An 18,783-nucleotide genomic window follows, 5' to 3' on the forward strand; every position below is an offset into this window, starting at 1 on the left:
TTTTCAGGTCCATACGGCGTACAGCCGTTTCAATACGGGAAAAAAAATAATGTTTTTCTCTATTTGTTTGTGTTTCTCCCTTGTGATGGGACTTTGTAGGATGAACGTTGAGATTTATAAGGGGCACGGGGTGACTAATAAGGGGCCGTCCATAAATGACGTCACGCACCTATTGGGGGGGGGGTCATACATTTGTGACGATGCGTGACGAGGGGGGGGGGGGGTGAGAAATGTGACGTCACATCAAAATGCGCAACTTTAAATAAATATAGACAACACGTTCTACTTAATTAAATATACTTTTTTTTAAATGTTTTCTGCTACAACATCAAAGTGCAGCGCCAAATTAAATACGCACTACAATGACAATAGTTTGAAGTGAGTTGAAGCATACTCTTTGGTTCTTTCGGTAAAGTCACGTAGGTAAAAAATAAATAGAAATAAAAAATAAATTAAAGTGAATCAAATCATATTTGAGGGGGGGGGGGGGGTCTGACTTTTTGTGACGCCGTGTGACGAGGGGCTGGTTCTAAATGGATGGTTAAATGGCCTTGACTACGACATACTCTTAGGTTTTTCGGTAAAGTCACGTAGGTAAAAAAAAATAATTAAAATAATAATAGAAATAATAATAAATCACGACGTTTCGGAGGCAACACAAGTCTAATTTATTTTATTTCTATTATTTTTATTTTTACCTACGAAAGCTTCAAATCTAGAATTGACTACGACAGCCGGTCAAGGTGAGGTCATCATCCAGCAGGGAAAAGACCATCGCCGATTTGCGAACATCGATTAAATCGAATCGCGAGTAATCGACCCGGTTGGAATCGATCGACGGCGACCTGTCAGGCGCGCGCCGTGACGTCATCACGCACGACGTAAAAACAAACAACGTCACCGCCGGCACGCGACGGCTTCGCCGGCGTTGCGCGATGACGTCACGGCGTTAAAGCGCTCCGGGCCAATAGGAGGCCGCGATGGGACGGGGTTAAAGGTCGCAACGTTTGGCGTGTGGGGGAGACTGAGTCATTGCTGGTGATAGGTGCGTGATTGAGCCACAACAGCAGCAAACAACAGCAAACAACGAGGCGCTCGCGGTCAAATAAATAGTCGTTAACGAGCAACGCGGCGGGGCGCGCGGACGCGGCGCCACGAAGTTGTGAACCCCAGCGCGACGCGGGCTGAGAGAGCGGACGGGTGAGCGTGGGGGGGTGGTGGGGCCTAGGCAAAGCTGGGGGCCTACCCCCTTCACGGCGTTGCGAGTGAAAAGTTTGTAAGGGGATTTGAGTCTGAATCGTGTATTTATCACAGTCGTCGTCGTCCTCTCTCTATCTCTCTGTGCATTCGTGCGCTTCTTTTGCGAGTGCCGTTGACGGCGAGGTTTGAGGCAGGTGGCTTCGTCTGCGAGGTGGTGAGGAAGAGGAGGGGGGGTGTTTGTGTTGTGCCGGGTTCCTGAGGTTCATGATGGCGAGTCGGTGCTTGGTGTCACGGACCCGCAGTCGGGGAGCGAAGAGTAACATCACTCGAAGTTGACTTTCACCCTGGCTTTAGTAGGACTTGATTTCGGGTTGGCTGCCGTGGCGGCCGTGCTGTGTTATGGGCTTTACGTTGTGTTTTAAAGTTACTGTGACGCGCCGGGGTTGTTTTCAAAGTACGTTTCGTGTTTACCAAGCTCTATGTCATACGCGTCCGATTTGGGGCCATACATTAAGTACGTACGCACAAAATTTGTCAACTTGACCCCCCCTCTCCCTGTTCGCACGCATACTTTTTATCCCCCTCCCCCACCTGCGTACGTACGCTTGACGCCCCCCCCCTCCGATTCCACGCAGAAACGATCAAGGAATAGTAATATTAACGCGTTTAAGCAAACAGACCACCGCCGGACTGTCTAACTCATTGGAAGGTCAATATAGACATTATAGAGGCTTCATCTCCCCCCCCCCCCCGTTTCCGATGCGTACGTACATTGTCAGTAGACCCCCCATACGCAAGTGTACGCATTTGGGTTAACCCCCCCTCCTCCCCTCCATCCATACGTACTAAATGAATGGCCCCTTTCCGACGGTACGCAGCCTAGATCTGTAGCTACAATAAATGAACTGATATTTTATTGGGGGGTAACAACCGTCCTATGAATTTAACTCGCCACAAAAAAATTAAGTGGATTCTCCACTTCGGAGTGTGGGGAATACACTTCATTTTCCACAAAGAGAAATTGTATCGACCACAAATGGATGATGGGTTTAAACGACTGGGTCAAGCTCTATGCAACGCCATTCAACGATTCTGCGCAAGTACATAAATACATAAGATGCGCTGTTTCGGAAATTCCCCTGACTTTAGACTCATTCCACTAATGGGAGATTGTCTTTCTACAATTTCACAATGTTTTACTTTCGAGAGTAGTGTTACGGATTATGATGAGCAGTAAATAATTTGATGGTACATTTAATTGTGATGGTGCTATGATTGCAAGTCTAAAAGTACTATGTATTTATTATAGTAATACAGGACCGTAGACATTTTAACTGGAATGAAGTTGCGTAGTCGGAGGACGTGGATTGGTCAAAAAGTCGCAAGTTCATTTCCTGGTGTGTTTCAGCTTGGCTTATCATTGCTTCATGGTTGAATATATGATACCATCGTGTGGCTCATAGAATGCGGAATTTCCACAAGTGTTTTACGGCTGCCAGCAGAGAGGAGTTCAGGCCAGGACTGTGTTGAGAAAGACATTTTTACTTGACACCCTCATTTGATAAAAAAAATGGCTCTAAAGAGGAAATTGTAAGGTCCGTCTGTGACACCTGGGCAAGGAGAATGGTCTTAGTGGGTACATGACACACGCAAGTCATCCATTACAACCATAACAACCTACCTTAACCACACTATACAATTACATCCTGCCCATAATCTGAATAATAACTAAACTGGCCAACCAGATTATAAACTTAGTACTAACCCTTACCACAATCCATTTAAATCCTGAACAATTTTATTTTTTAAACTACATTGGCCTACCAGATTGTAACCCAAAAACTAACCGCATAACCATACTACCTAGATATGAAACCCTTGTTATAATTTTAACATCACAAGGTAATTCGACATTAATATTACCTCTTACTACGATAATCGGTTATCCTCTGACATTAACCATAACCACACCATATTCTTGGTTCTTTCGGCAAAGTCACGTAAAAGGGAAACAATAAAATAATAACCCGAGTTCTAACCCAAACATAATTAGCCACCCTAAAAGACATGTGAAAACAGCTGAGACCATCAGAGCCCATTGCACTTTAGAATATGGTGTAATCAAGTCTTACTGCCCTTTTGAGAACCCAGGATTTTACAGGGGCTGTGACATGGGCATTATTAGCCAAATGAGTCACCCAGTAACTTCATCTACATGTGTCGTATACGCTAAATCATTCAGAGCTTGATCGGAGGATGGCATAAGTGCTGTTTTGAAACAGTACCCCCCGATGTTGTGACCCATATTACATTTAAAGTCATAACCACTTGACTTTCCGGTGTGCCATCATAGCACCCTTTGGAGAAGTCACAGCCATGCTGGAGTCCCCTTCTTTTACAAAGAGGAATGGAGAGAAACATGTTTGAAATTGCACCAATGGACAGAAAGAGAAACTGATAGATAAGAGGGCACAAGTTAGAAATATATTGACTCTTCATAAAAGTGGGCTTGGAGAGGCAACATTACATTTGCTCGAAGGGATCATGACCAAGGGGGAGGAGACTTGATAGAATACCAGACAAATAGTTGGGCTGCACCCGAGAGGATTACCAGCACTCCATTATATAGAATACATAAAATATATGAAAATAAAACGTCGGTGATTACCACACACAATATTCACTGTACTTGTCATGAGCGCAAGAGTGTTGTTAGATGGATAGTTATTACTTACACTAATCGGTGGCTAAGCAGCTGTGCACAAGAACCTGTTTTAGTTGAGCACTGCTTGGGGCTTTAACCCTGAACATCAGCGAATGTCAGCAGTACTGACTCACTGGTTTGACAGGAACAATAACATTCGTCACTTGAGCCACCCAGCCAGTTAACACCTTGCTTGTACGATTCGAACAGAATGTTGGTTTTGTAATGCTTTCTTCGTGGTACTGCTTTGGCAGTGGTGCACAAGCTTAAATAACAAACACTCAACATGTGTGTCGATAATACTGCCTCAAAGGGAAAAATATATATTTCCTTACCTATGAAGGGCCATTGGCTCATGGCTCTTAATAGGTAACATGATAATAGGTAAAGGTGCAGCCCTGCAATTGATTTTTAACATCACCGATGATGGGTCTCCAATACAGGAAGTTCTCGGGTCGTATTTGGCCTACTCTTCCAAGCTGGCCAGACATCTTGGAAGAGGTGGTAATACCCGCACACTTTGCCCTGCGACACACAACCTGGCAAATGAATGTATACTGCTGGGTGGAGAGAGGCGGTGGGGAAATTCAAGAGACATACTCGTTGTTTTAACTTCCAAATTGAACTGGTGCCCTCAGAATCGCACGTCCATTGTGCTGCACCATGCCACCATAGCCTTACACCCTTTTTAAATAAAAACATCATGACCAATGTTGCTCAACATGACTTGAGCATTATGGGTATTTCATCGCAATTGAATTCCCCTTCATGCAATTGCCATGGCTCGTCACATGGCAAGGGTTACATTCCATTTCACAGTTATCAGCAGCAGAGCGATATCTTAACCAAGGAACTACATGTAGAACGTCTTCCCACGATTTTATCAGTTGTATTCAAGCCGAGACATTAGTCCTGAAGTAAGTAACATCCTTTGGAAAGTAGTTATCCTATAATACAATGCAACGCAGATATAAGCACACCTATACAAGCACACTTATATAAGCAACACGTGCTTAAATTTCATTGGTGGTTGTGGGGGATGCAAATAGTTACATTTAAAGCACACTTGAGGTATAAGCACAGCTGCCCTTGCTCCCAAGAGGTGTTTTCATATCCAGCGTCAATTCTTGCTCCATTTTACTTTGTTACGAATACATAGCATCTACCGCTTGGTTAATAAATTTGATTCATTTATTAGAGTTTATCAATTTCACATTTGCTTTATGTTGTCCGTAGCATTGTTTACTTTTGAGGACTGGCAGCAGCTAATGCGCACAAAGCCTAGCGGCACAGCTCTTAGGACAATTTTGAAGTGAAACCAAACAAATGCATGGTATTCTGAATAAAAGCAATTTGATGGATGATACCCTGTAAATATTAAATACAGGATTGTCATATTACTTATAAAGCCTTAAGTTATCCTTAGTGTATTTTTCTAGTCCCCCTCGCAAAGCTGGGAAGGTGACTCCCACAAAGCGAATTCTTGATTCGCTTAAATAGGTGTCGATTACCCAACACTGGGCAGATCGCAATTTTATGTTGAAAACAATATTTTCCCGATGGATGTTGTTGTGAGATGCGAATGGAATTTGTTGTCTTGTGAAATTACAACGATACAATCAATACAATTGTTTTTTTTTTAAAGAGTGAGTGGGTCAATGAATGAGGTATTATGGGAAGTACATTTAAAAAAACAGTTGGATGTTATTTTCTTTCTTTTCAAAGCAATATTGATCTGTGGTAATGTAGCCGTTGAAATTTGATTGTGTATATAAACACGGAATTACGTTTTTAAGTGACAATGTTATGGCCTTGCTAATTTGCATGCATTTGTTAAACCACTGCTAAAATTTGACCATGCTTCACCATTATTTGAGCATGCTGATCAGTGGGGATTGAAGGAGCCAAGGACCATTTCAGATTCCACTCACCACTGATGACAAAGGATAAACTCATTTTGTTTGGTCCATAGCTCATTGCGCGAACCACTACACCACTTCTCCACTTATTGGTTTCAAATCCTCATGCTGGGCTCCAGAGAATAACATGGAAACGGCTCCCAGCATGCACCACATGTCGTCGGGATGTAGCCAGAGTCATGGGGCGCCACCTCGTACGTTAAGAAGACTCCCGCTGTGACATCACGAGAAACGCGCTAAAGCAGTGTGCCCAAAAGTTCTAAGTGTGATTCATTTTTCCCCAGTGGCTTGGCCATCAAATGATGCACATTGTTGCACTGTGTTCTTATTGTTCGCCCATCTATGCCTCCCCTACCCCCGACTTTCACCAGCCCCCACGTCCCCAGCCTGGCGAAGTATGGTCAAACAACCCCCATGACTTGCACAGCGTTGGGCAAGCCCTCATCCAGCATTTGATTGACCAGGGGGGAGGGATAGGGATGCACACTACGTGATGCGTTGTCTGCGTTGTCGTTTAACTCTGCGCGTGTTTCCGCCGTCGTCAGCGTGCAGGTGTTTGACCTCACGCCGAGTCCCGAGCAGCCTAGCTGTTGATGCAGACAGCAAAAAAAGTGAGGAGGCTTTCTGAAGACGACTGTGTAGGTAGCAACACAAGGTACATGGCGCCCATAGGTGTTGAGAGCGGAATGCTCTTAACACGTTTTGTCGGTACGGTTATTAAGGTAATTTTTTCCCCATGAGCAGCATTGGATTTGCATGCACATGTACAAAAGTGGCCGGAAGGTCGGAGCACTAGAATCTGCAGCACTGAGATCCTCCTGAGTTTGAATCGAGGTTTTAGCCGTCGGTAATTGCGCTGGGTTCTCGAGTGTAGCAAGTAGGTGGCTTTCAGCCTAGTCGCCAATGAATGTACAAAGAAATCGTGGTTCAATTTGGTTTTTCACTTCACTTTGCGTTTACCAGCTCTGAGAATGACAATGCTGGTCCAATTGACAAGTGGCAAACTCCACTTGTAGGGCGAATGAAGGGTGTGGCCCGAGTGTGGATAAGAGCCCTATTGAAGTGACTCTTAATCAATTATTTATAAACAGGTGAGAGCCCAATGAGAGAGAATCTCCAGGGAGACGTGAATTATACAAAAATAGCTTGCAATTGTGTGAAAGCAGAGAATAGCAACATGGCAGCGACTTGTGTTTTTAGTCGCTCGCTGCGTGAATTTTGTTGCGCGTTATAAGTCGGGACTCGTTCATTAACGAATAAAAAATTAACCGATTTATGTAAATTTGAACACTTTGGATTTACTACTTCTGTGGATTGTAGAAAATGGTACATAGTGTTGCTCATTTTTATGCCTATTTAAATTATGAATGTTAAATCATCTGTCTTGCTTGGCATGCAATGCACATTTTTAAATGATTGACAAACCTGCGTGAAAAAGACGCATTTTAAAGATAATTGCAATGTTTTGTGTGGGGCAGAGGGCAGCGCAGCAACATACGTTGTTGTGCTGTACTATGCTATCGGCTCTAAGCTCCCCGCCTTCACCCAACCCGCACTGACTCGCGTGGCAAAGTATGGCTAAATCAACCCCCGCATCCGTTCGCCCATCCAAGCAGTATGCAGACTCGCTCGGATCTGACGAGATCGGGTGCATTCCAGGTAATTTGGTCATAGGCGGGTTGTGGGGAAACAAGCAACAGGACCAAGTGGTTTATTTTTATCGCTGTAAAGTAAGATTACACAATTTTTACAGTTGCATCCGTCAGGTCTTGCCTTGGCCAGACACACATCTCATTTGAAGCCTGTGTCACAGGGGCAGTTTTGTGGCAGTTATCACCGTAATAATTGCCACATGCCTTTTAGTGTAAAACATTTTTTTTACTGCAGTTGCTATGTCTGGACACGCCTGGCTCTCTTACTCATCGATCAACTGGATTGCAGACAAATATCACATGACTGCCCGAGGTTGTGTGCTCCATGGATCAATCATTGTTCATGAAATACACACATCAACCATATATATCACTGGCTTAACAGAATTATGTCATTTTAGACCGTTGATGTGCAAAGTTGTGATAGTTGCTGTAAGCCTGTTGTCATTGTCCCTCATGATTGCCTTAGTGCGGTATTTCCCAAATTCCATTCCTCCTGGCCCAATACGCTACACACCTTTTTGACTTTTCAGATTCTCCTCCTTTTGAATACAAGTTAAATTGTTACACGTCTGATGATTGTTAATGCATTCTACAGAGCGTGCCAATTAAATTCTGCATAGAAGCTTTGTGTGTGTTGGGCATGTTTAGCAATTATTGGACAAGTGCAGAACGTGACGAATGAACACGTATTAGATCGGAGATAAATTGGTCGACATGCAGAGCAGTAGCTTTGTGTGGTCGTGAGGAATGTAGTGTTGGAATTCCTGCGCTGGCCATTATCTCATTAACGCTGGAACTTGTTGCGTTACTGTGCAAAGCTGTGATTTAATGTTTGTCCGGCTGTCCGCCCCACCCATTTGTTCTCTGCTACCAGCGACATGGCCCAGGCGGCGGTATGTGAGTTGCTTTCGGAGAGCACCGAGGTTCCCGAGGCTGCGGATGTGTTCGCTGGAGGACCTGGCGCCACCGGTGCTGGCGGTGGCGGCGGCGGTCCGAGCATCAGCGGGGGCAGCGTTGCCGGAGATGGGGGGCGGCTGGGTGGTGGTGACGGCGGCGGTGGCGGACGTGGCTGTGGCGGTGGCGGACGTGGCTGTGGAGGTGGTGCCGAGGGATCGGGGGTGGCCGCGGACGCGGCCGCTCGCTTCGCCGTGACGTCGCATACGTGGGAAGGCCTGCGCGACGTGATTCGCTCCAGCCGCAAGCACCAGGGGCTACTCGCCAGCAAGGCCCCCCACGAGTTCATCTTCGTGGCCAAGAACGGAGCCCCCACGGAGCCCCACTCGCACCGCGTTTACTACCTGGGTGAGACCCACGTGGCCACCTGCGTTCCCGCTGCTTTTCAGATGGACATGTGGACGAGCGGGAAGAGTAGACGCGTGATCGAACGTTGCCCGTATATGGCAGATTAGGTAGGGAGGTGCTGCTCTCTACTCTTTGGACCAGTTCATTGAAAGGATCTGAAGAGGTGGCTCTGGGATGGCCACTTCTGGGGGCCATTCCGTAACACGATTGCAATGCACAACGAGCCACCCAAATGGACACTTGGTCTTTGGGCATGACTCTATTAGCGCAATTGGCATAAATCTGGGGGTAAATTCTATCAAATAAAAACAGCTACACTGTAGATGGCCGAGTTGCTTATTTCAAAGTAATGATCTCGGCTTCCATCCTCCCCATGATTAAACAGGACTCGCAAGGGTAGCGAGTCTATAATTTTGTAACGTCTGTGTGTGTTCCAGGTATGCCTTTTGGCAGCAGAGAAAGCTCCTTGCTGTATTCTGAGATTCCCAAGTCCATCGACCCAGACGGCTTCATGATTCTCACGTGGCGGCAGATGCTCAACCACTTCACGGTGAGTCCATTAATGCTGGGGGGCACGCGTCTAACAACGGCAGCTCATAGTACGCCAGTTACCCGTTACATGGGTTGGCTGAATCTTATATTGTATGGTCATCTCGAAGAACTGAGCTGACACCATTGAGGCTTTGAACCACCTAAGCATTCTTATCTCCCAGTGAGTCGTCGGGTGCCACAGAGGTTAGAGCTCTGGGTTGACACCGTAGTAAATCCAGGCAGTTGACTGATTAAACCGAGTTCTCAAGCGGCACGAAGTTTATGCCCTCGGCCCAATCGCCAATAACGGCACGAAATAACATTGCGTTTTAAATATTGTTAGTCATTATAATTCTGCATAGTCAAATTCTGAACGTTAAAATGTTGGCTTGATCACAATGTGATGAACACTTATTTCATAACTTAAAGTTTTCGTGACTGCATGAATTCATATTCTTATAATATACTTTTTTCATAGGTCCCATATCAAATGCTTGGTGTGAAAGAGAGACTTATAGAAATTAACCCTAAGGATTCTTAGGTTTTTTTCTTAATCTCAGAGTCTCAGAGAGCCAGACACTGCGTGGTGGACCATGTTATTTGGAGAGAGCCCACCGGCTTTACAATTGCCCTGCTATGTTGAGCTACGCAAAATGGTCACTGCAGCGCACACTTTCAGATGCGCTTCTGGGGCAGTCTTGAACACTCTTCCTTCCGAAATTCGGAAGCCACTGGAGCTGTGGACTTTAAAATCGCCTAGATTTAGAACTAATTTCTTTAGAACTGCATTTTGTGCTTAGTTGGTTGTCCTTGCCCTGCACTTCTGATTACCGCGGTTGGCTACGAAAGAAGTTTTCCATAGATGCGTGCGCACGCTGTCGAATCTGTAATCGACGTCCTGCCCCCCCTCCCCCCCCCGGCCCATGCAGGCCACGCCGCTGTTTGGCGCATACTCGCGCGAGGAGGAGCTCCTGCGTGAGCGCAAGCGGCTCGGCACATTCGGCATCACCTCCTACGACCACCACAAGACCAGTGGCACCTTCCTGTTCCAGGCCAGCGGCAGCCTCTTCTACTGCCAGGACGGTGGCACCAACAGCACTTTCCTGGTGAGTCTCCTGCCTCTTCCGTCTCCTTTTGGTTGGTGTCCCGTCTTCGTCATCTTCGTTGTTCCTCTCCCGTCTGTAATTTCCCGTCAGTCTCCCCCTCTCACCTGTTTACAGTCATCAGTACTCACTGTCTTCTGTCACACCTATACGGTCTCATGTACACTTTTGTACTGTCTGTCTCAATTGTTTTGTATGTGTCATCTGTACTGTCCATCTAAATTTTGCCAAATCATTTTGACCATAACGAAAAAGTTGCATACACTTTTTTACATTCAGAATAATATTTGTGCATTATAATGTGCGTACAAATCAATCTGTGGTTGCATGCCTACTGTTTAATGACTCGTTATTTTTGCACGTAGGCTTTCACGAGGGTGATGACACATTTATAAATAACGCGATCTAACCCCAAAACCTGTATTATTATTATGACTCGTTATTGACAGCTTTACGTGACAGCTCTGTGTGTCGGTCATGACCATGCTTCACCCCATGCTGGTCAGTGTGGGTTGGTGAAAGGGGGTGGCGGGGGGGAAGATCTTAGACTGATTTTAAATCTTCCCCGCCTCTTAGCCGGGGCCACCAATCCAGCTTGCGATTAACATATATAAACGTTCCCACCACCCACCGCCGCCAGACCTCACCACTGAAGCCCACAGAGGTCCGTACAGAGTGCACGGGCAGCCGCATGGACCCCAAGATCTGCCCGCCGGAGCCAGACCTTGTCACGTTTATTCACAGCGGTGACCTGTGGGTGACCAACATACGCACGGGCCAGGAACTGCGCCTGACGCACACGCGCAAGGGTGAGCCCGTGCCACCGTCATCCTGGGTTTTGAATGCAGGTTGAAGTCCCCTGTCATTAAAACGTCGTAAATCTTCCTTAAAAAAATACCTTGAAGCCGAAGATTAGTTGCTGGATACAGCTGTCACATTTGCAAATTTGTGAAACTTTGATCATTACCTGTGTAGTATCGATAGTTCAATGTTCATGTTTTATTGTATTTAGGGACAACTGCTCTGTGGTGTTATTGTGGTATGGTCTGGGATTATGTTGTTGTTGTTTTTCCTGCCTTTCCCAAGCTTGATAAATCAGACTTGTATAATGAATTTATTTAATATTTAAATATTTAGCGACTTGCCTTTTTTTCTATTTTGCACTCCTATAGTATTTGTTGTACCGTTTGCTGTTGTGACTTGCTGACCCCGCCCGTACTGGACATCTGTGAAAAAGAGCTCCTTCAGTCTAAATAACGATTCTGATTAAACCGGATTCTCGAGTGTAGCTGGCCGATGTTCTCGGCAAACATGAATGACTAATGGTTCGCTAGGGTACACAGGTGTTTTAATGCCTTAGTGTCCACAGATGATCGTTATAAACTAAACTATTCAACTATACTTTTTATTTTACCAAGTAAGGCCCACTGGGCTTTAAAGCTCTTTTTCAGAAGCAACCTAGCAACAAATGATGGCTCGACGAAATGGCTTATCACGTGAACATTAATATCAGCCAAATACTCAACTCCTATTTCTAAATGTTACGGGAAAGACCAGAGGATATGGAGAAAAATCCACGTGACCATGTGGAGAACAAGCAAACTCCAAATATACTAGGCGCCAGGGCCGGAATCAAACCCACACCCCCCTGTATACCATGTGACGGTAGTTACCATCTCGGCACCATAATGGCATTGACGCACAGATTGCAATGCTGGCGTGTGTGCTTGCCTGTATGTTTGTGTGATGGTGAAGGAGTGGGTGGCGTGCTGGAGGATTGCCGTTCTGCCGGCGTGGCCACGTTTGTCATCCAGGAGGAGTTTGATCGCTACACGGGATACTGGTGCAGTCCCACCAACCGCCAGAGTGAGTGCCTCTTCACAATCGCTGCCCCTTCCGCTGGGCAGACTCCCTGCTTCGACTTTAAGGACCGTTTGTCATTGTGCGTACGTGCGTATGTGCTCTGTACGCTTGTGTGTTTAGTGCGCTGTGTTTGCGTGGTGTTGTATGAAGGGTGTCTTTACATATGGTTTGTTTATCTTCATGTGTACAGTGTGTCTGCATTTGTGGAGCAGTGGGGAGCGATAGTGCAACGAGGGTCGGTTGTGGTGTTGCCCACCCACCCCCTCATGCTCTGTGCCGGCCGTTAGATGCTCGCTAAAAGTACTTACCCGTACAGTCTGCTAAGGCTATATGGGGGATCTTTCTCTTTGGTTTTATGTGTCAGTATATATATGTGTGTAGTTAAACCTTGCATACACGTGCGTGCGTGTCGTCCAGACGAAGATGGGAGCCGCAGGCTGCAGGTTCTGTACGAGGAGGTGGACGAGGCTGAGGTGGAGGTGATCCACGTGCCCTCGCCCGCGCTGGAGGAGCGGAAATCCGATGCCTACAGATACCCACGCGCAGGTGACGCGTGCCACACTGCTGCTTGCCAGTGCTGGGTTAACGAACTCGCTAAGACTAAACGAGTTCTGGTTTAGCCGTGAGCCTTATGCATTACAGTGACGTGGTTCATGGGAGTTGGACGGTGATGGTCAAACGAAGAGATTACTTGCCGCCTAGTTTTTTGCGGTTGTGCTGCGCGACTCCCTGATGTGTTCTTGGGGTCATACCGCATGCCGTCCGGCACGATGTCGACGTTTCGCGGTTGTTGCTGGGAGCTTCTCCGTTTCCTGAGTTCGGTTCTCGACGAAGCTCCCCAGCAAGTGGATCGCACGCCAAACGGCACGTTGAAAAACCCAAAGATGAAATCGGAACACGAAAATGGATAGATTGGCTCTGCCGCCAATTAATGAGAATGCGGTCCCCCCTGCGCTCCTTTAAAAAAAATATTACTGGTTTACTTCTGACTGACTTGAAAGTTGCATGGAAATTGGTTATATGCACAAATGATTGAACCGTGTAGGGATTGGCCACATTGTGTAGGATTAGCCAACCGCGGTAATCGGAAGTGCAGGGAAAGGTCGACCAACTAAACACAAAATGCAGTTCTAAAGAATGAGGTGAATCACTCTCCCTGTAGTTTGAAATGTTGCTGTTCAGGGTCATGAATTTATTCAAGGGTTGGGTCTCTTTATTTTTAATCTTTTGCGTTGAGTCGGTTTGTTATGTCTCGTATGTCTTCCATGTTCATTCTCCTTCATTCTTGCCGCTCAAAAGCAACACGTGCCTAGAATTTGCACATTGTAAGCAATCAATACTTGCACGCGTCTTCTGATACAATTTATTTATCTCGAGTGTAAACATTGATTTTAGTCAATGTATTTTTTACGTGCCTGCTGTAAACTTGGTTCCTGAGACGAAAGAGATTAATTGCTGCATATAAACAACGACTGGAGATTGTTATGGTATTGAGCAGAAGGTATATTACAAACACGGGGTTTCCTGTTAAGAAGTATATATTTTGTGCGTGGAAATTACAATGTTGTTTTGTGCGTATGTGTTTACTTTGTAGGCACAAAGAATCCCCGTGTCACACTGAGAATATCAGAATTCAGTATAGGCAGTGACGGGCAGGTGAGTTTGCATGCTTTCACAATGTTGATCACTCTTCTGGATAAAAATCTTGTGGTGACGTCACCGCCACTTAGTGGCGAATGGCGGCTGTTTTTGCTGTGGGATAGATATCACCATTCGCTGGAAAATGTGTGCCAGACTTGCATCCTGACTTTATAGCAATTAGCTAAATACTGTACAAGACCTCCAGGATGTGGCATTGCGTTAATAAGCCAGACATGATCAAGCTTACCTGTGGGGCCAGGTAGGCAAATGATGACAGTACAGAAACTGGGTTGCTCACTTATCAGTGAAGTTCTTCGAGTTATATCTGGTTACTCCACTTTCCTGCCACATGCAAAGCACACATAAAAAAAACTGGAAATACATCCCATTGTCTCTCGACTCGGAGAGAAATGCCTTGCCATTCGTTGAGGTTTGTGCTTAGACGTAATATAACAGCTAAATGAGTCCTATGTCAATCGTAATCTGATTGAAACCCCTGACATGCATCGTCACTCAAGGGGGCTGTTGACCATATTATGGCCACGTTGGTCAGTGGTTTACAGGTTGATGAAGTGGGGGCTGGAAGGTGCAGTACAGGACCAGTTCAGATTTCACTCGGCACTTATGTTCACCTTGGCCAATAATTAAAACACAGGTCACCAGGGTTTGTAGTACAGTGCACTATTCACTGGGTCACCGTGTTGTGTTAAGATAGTGTTTTTGCTGAATATGGTGAATTTTGTGTGTGCACCACTGCCTAAGTATGTTTAACTCTATCCAACAAGAGGTTGAAACCGTTATACATTATTTCAATCTGTTTATAACTTGTGGGGCACTATAACTTTGCCAAAGAAGTTCCATTATAAAAATAACTCTTTAATAATGTTGTTGCTTTTATAGACTTGCCATATTGAATACCAGCCAAATGTGACCAAAGCATTGCCCGAAACTTGTAGACACAAACCATTGCACAAAGGACTATTCGGAAGTCTACAACTGCATTTTGCCCTGACCGCTATGTCGGCTAACGTGCTGCTGGTGGTGATGTTAACTACTTCGCCTGGTATACAGGAGGAGGTGTGTCCGATCCCGCCCCCGCTGCGTGTATATTTGGAGTTTTTCCCAGTGGTTGCCTGGATTTTTCTCCAGGTTTTGCCTGCTATAAATATCCACGCGATGAGCCGCTTTGTTGAGCTATCATTTGTGGCCTGGTCACTTCTTAATAAGAGCCACATAGCTGAGTGGGTCTTACCTCGTAAAATAAAAATTCGGGTTAAATCGGAATAGAATACTTCCAAAGACAAACGCGTTATCGCAGTGTGCTGAATAATCCACACGTGTGCATATTTCTTTTTTCTTCCTCCCAACTTTATTAAATGTGTGACCTGCATGCAGATCACGGACGTGGTGGGGCTAGAGCTGGTTCAGCCTTTCGACGAGCTCTTCCCCGACATGGAGTACATCACGCGCGCCGGGTGGACGCCCGACGGGAAATAGTGAGCGTCCTCGTCTCTTTGTTCGCGTGCCCCCTTTGTCGAGGAACGGCGCCCGCGCCCGGCACGTGTATTAAAACGTGTGAGCTCAAACAAATGTGCGAGACCAGTGGAATTAGTTTGTTTATCGTGCAGCTTCTCGTATCCGGGATGATGCGATGAACACGAGGTTTATGTATCGGATGGGTTAGTAATGGACTCGGCAGCTTTGTTTAGCGGAATTATATTTAAGTTTAAAATCGAGGTCGTGGTTGTTATGTACGTTGAACTTGTTTCGCACTGTACGTCGGCAACCACGCTAATCAGAGGTGTGGTTAAAGCGCTGTGAAAGTCGCTCCCTCGTACGTTTAAATGCAGCGGTGATGTCACGTGAGCGCTACGAGTTAACATCTTACCGTGAATTGAAAAGTGTTTTTAAAAAACATCTATATATATTTTACAAAGCTTTACACTTTTGTCAACCCAGGATACGTTCAAGTTTATTTTTGGTAAACCCAGGGTGAGATAACTCTCATTGGCAAGAGTGAACCTGGGTCGCAGATAGACAGAGAACAAAAGCATGAAAAATAAAGTACAGCATAGGATACGCAAACAATAAGCCCTTCTACAATTTGGATCTGTTTGTGTTTTAGATTCCCTCTAACTAAACATTTGCCTCTTGTATAATTCTACAAAACAATAGCTGTTTTTCTTTGAGATTATCACGTAATTTATTTATTTAACACCGAGCCTGAACACTTTCTTGCATGCACCTTATGCATTAGATGTTCGGCCATTTACTTTTTACTGATAGTTTTCCATGTGGGGATAACACTCAAAGATATGCTCACTACTTGCTTTACTGCCATATCCCGGTGACCTCGCAACCCAGCAGGTTTCGCAGTTCTACCAATTTGCATAATCCACGAACCCTTAACTCCAAAACACTTAATCATAGCCATGTGCCTCCGTGCCCTTTTAAGTATTCTTGAACTTTATGCACTTTGGGGGTAGGGAGGTCGAGACTAACAACAGATTGAAAATCATAATAGCGAACGCTCCTGAGAGATGGAGCCATAGAGTCGGGTTGTGTGCAGGTGTGAGCTGAATTGGTTACATTGCAGCACCATGAAAGATAGTGATTGCTTGGGGAGGCCTCCATCCTGTAGTGGATTGATGGTGGCTGATGATGATGACGCCTGTATATTTGGAGTTTGCATCTTCTCCCTGTGAATGTGTAGCTTTTTCTCCGGTGGTCTTTCAGTTTTTCCCTCCACATTTAGAATAAACATGCATTTAGAGTATTTGGCTGTGATTAATTCGTTGAGCTATCATTTTTGGCCAGGTCGCTACTGAAAAGAGCTCTGTCTAGCTTAGTGGGCCTTACCTGGTAAAATAAAAAAAATAGTTTAGTTTAGTTTGATTTGTGCAGCAAGTGCTGCCCTTCTCACCTCCTCCTCCCCGTGCAGTGTGTGGGTGGTGCTGGTCGACAGACCCCAGCAGCGCCTGCAGTTGGCACTCATCCCCCCAGCCATGTTCGTGGCACCGTCCTCGACAGAGGGGGACGAAGGGGCGAGCCCCGTGGCGGACGACGTGAACCCCTTCGTCATCTACCAGGAGGAGACGGACGTGTGGATCAACGTGAGCCACCGAGCACTCGCGATGCACACAGAATCGGAACCACAACCGGTCCCCTCTTGTCACACACTGCACCGGGCACTCATTTAAAGCCAAGTCAACCTACGGGAGGCCCGGTTCAGATATCGCTCAGAATCGAACTCTGTTTTCCGGGTTCACTAATCATTGTGCCACAGCGCATCCCCTTATGCAAAGACAAAGATCCCCATATAGCCTTAACATATTGTTGGGGCAAGTACTGTTAGCGAGTAGCATCTATGAAGGCTGGCATGGTACACCAGTGGTGGGTGGTCAGCATCTCGCCCGACTGCCTTTGTCTCGCCAGCAGTGATGTTTGCACACCAGACCAGGTACTCATTTGAGGCTCAGTCGACCTAGAGGAGGCCCAGGACCGGTTCAGATAACCATAATTGGTATTGGCCGTGAGCGGGAATGGAACTTGGGTTGCCGGGTTCGTAGCGCGGGGCGCTAACCATTACGCGCACACATGCACGCACAAGTATGAGTAATGAACGAATGTGGGCCTTGGCTGTGTTACTTTCAGGTGCACGACATATTCCACCCGTTTGCACAAACGCGCGAGGACGAGCTGACCTTCCTGTGGGCGAGCGAGTGCCGCACCGGCTTCCGCCATTTGTACCGCGTCACGGCCACACTGGCGCCCAGCTCTTACAGACGCTCGGCGCATCACAGCCCTGCACCTGGTACGCACGGTACCCCACGGCACTGCCACCGCCGGTGCCAGGGTGGAGGGATTTATCGGCGTGATTCATGTTTCCGTAATCTAGAGGTGTGCTGAATTTGTGCATTGGTCACGGGAATGTTTACCCACTTGAGTGCCCTACACAGATGGTAAATCCACATCCTTAATAGATTAATGACAGAACTGACATCACATACAAGCTATTGCTAGGGTGATCTTCGGGGGTTTTTGCTTAAAATTATTTGTTGTTGAGGTGGCCGGATGGCTTTGAGCGATGAGCTGGCACCGCCGCTGAGGTCCAGACAGCTGCCTGTGAATGAGCCAGGTTTGTGAATCCATTCGGATTAATTTAAAGTATCGGGTGTTAATTTCAAGTGTCAAACATGAATCTCAGTGGTATTATACGTGCGCCATGAGAGTGCTCAGGTAGAAAAGTGCTGCTCGATACTGTGTGGACCAGAGGGTCATTTGATAGGAACCCAGAAGTGGCTTTCTGATATCCACTTCCGTTGGCCTTTCTCAAACACAAATATAGTTGCACTGCTTTGCCAGAGTTCTCAATTCATTTCTCCTCTCATGGCATGACACCGATTGCACAATTGGGCTAAAACTGAAAAAAATTGCAAATATTAGTTTCTCATCCGTCAGCCGTGTAATGTACGAGATGTGTCGTGGGTTCCATGCTGGCTGGTGGGCAGCAGTCGAATGATGGTCCATCTGATGGGTGTCCACCATGCGGTTCTCCTTACAGAAGACTTCCTGTGCCCCGTGACGGAGGTGGCGCTCACGAGCGGCAACTGGGAGGTGCTGGGGAAGCAGGGCTCCAAGGTAAGGGTGGCATGGGGTTAGTGGCAGTTTGTCACCGGGACTCCTGCTGGTTAAATTCCCCGCTTGAGGCTGTTAACTGTAGCACGCAGCCCTGGATCCAAGAGAGACCTGGCGTGATGCCTCCGTTATTATACGTGCGCCATGAGAGTGCGCACAGTTCAAGCGACCTTAGTTCGATTCCCGCTCACGGCAAACGCCAATGACTATTGTCTGGGCTGCCTCCT

The 18,783-nt window shown here is 46.4% G+C and overlaps 1 protein-coding gene across 6 annotated transcripts in view; it reads left to right on the top strand.

Annotated features, from left to right (window-relative positions):
• Positions 1–990: 990 nt before the first annotated feature.
• DPP9 (dipeptidyl peptidase 9) overlaps positions 991–18,783 on the top strand; it is a 43,863-nt gene continuing 26,070 nt past the window's right edge. The window contains exons 1-13 of one of the 6 annotated variants that reach the window (XM_078874569.1): positions 991–1,200; positions 6,369–6,478; positions 8,353–8,780; positions 9,218–9,330; positions 10,241–10,417; positions 11,055–11,223; positions 12,170–12,280; positions 12,695–12,823; positions 13,872–13,933; positions 15,314–15,414; positions 16,860–17,031; positions 17,573–17,732; positions 18,483–18,559. In XM_078874569.1, the coding sequence (XP_078730695.1) occupies positions 6,417–6,478; positions 8,353–8,780; positions 9,218–9,330; positions 10,241–10,417; positions 11,055–11,223; positions 12,170–12,280; positions 12,695–12,823; positions 13,872–13,933; positions 15,314–15,414; positions 16,860–17,031; positions 17,573–17,732; positions 18,483–18,559 (1,761 nt within the window). In that variant the 5' untranslated portion in view covers positions 991–1,200; positions 6,369–6,416. Of the gene's footprint in view, positions 1,201–6,368; positions 6,479–8,352; positions 8,781–9,217; positions 9,331–10,240; positions 10,418–11,054; positions 11,224–12,169; positions 12,281–12,694; positions 12,824–13,871; positions 13,934–15,313; positions 15,415–16,859; positions 17,032–17,572; positions 17,733–18,482; positions 18,560–18,783 lie in introns of those variants that run through there. The other 5 variants (XM_078874570.1, XM_078874571.1, XM_078874572.1 and 2 more) reach the window with 5 other exon arrangements.

This window comes from Lampetra fluviatilis, chromosome 39 (assembly GCF_964198595.1).
Source record: "Lampetra fluviatilis chromosome 39, kcLamFluv1.1, whole genome shotgun sequence".
Lineage (NCBI taxonomy): Eukaryota > Metazoa > Chordata > Hyperoartia > Petromyzontiformes > Petromyzontidae > Lampetra > Lampetra fluviatilis.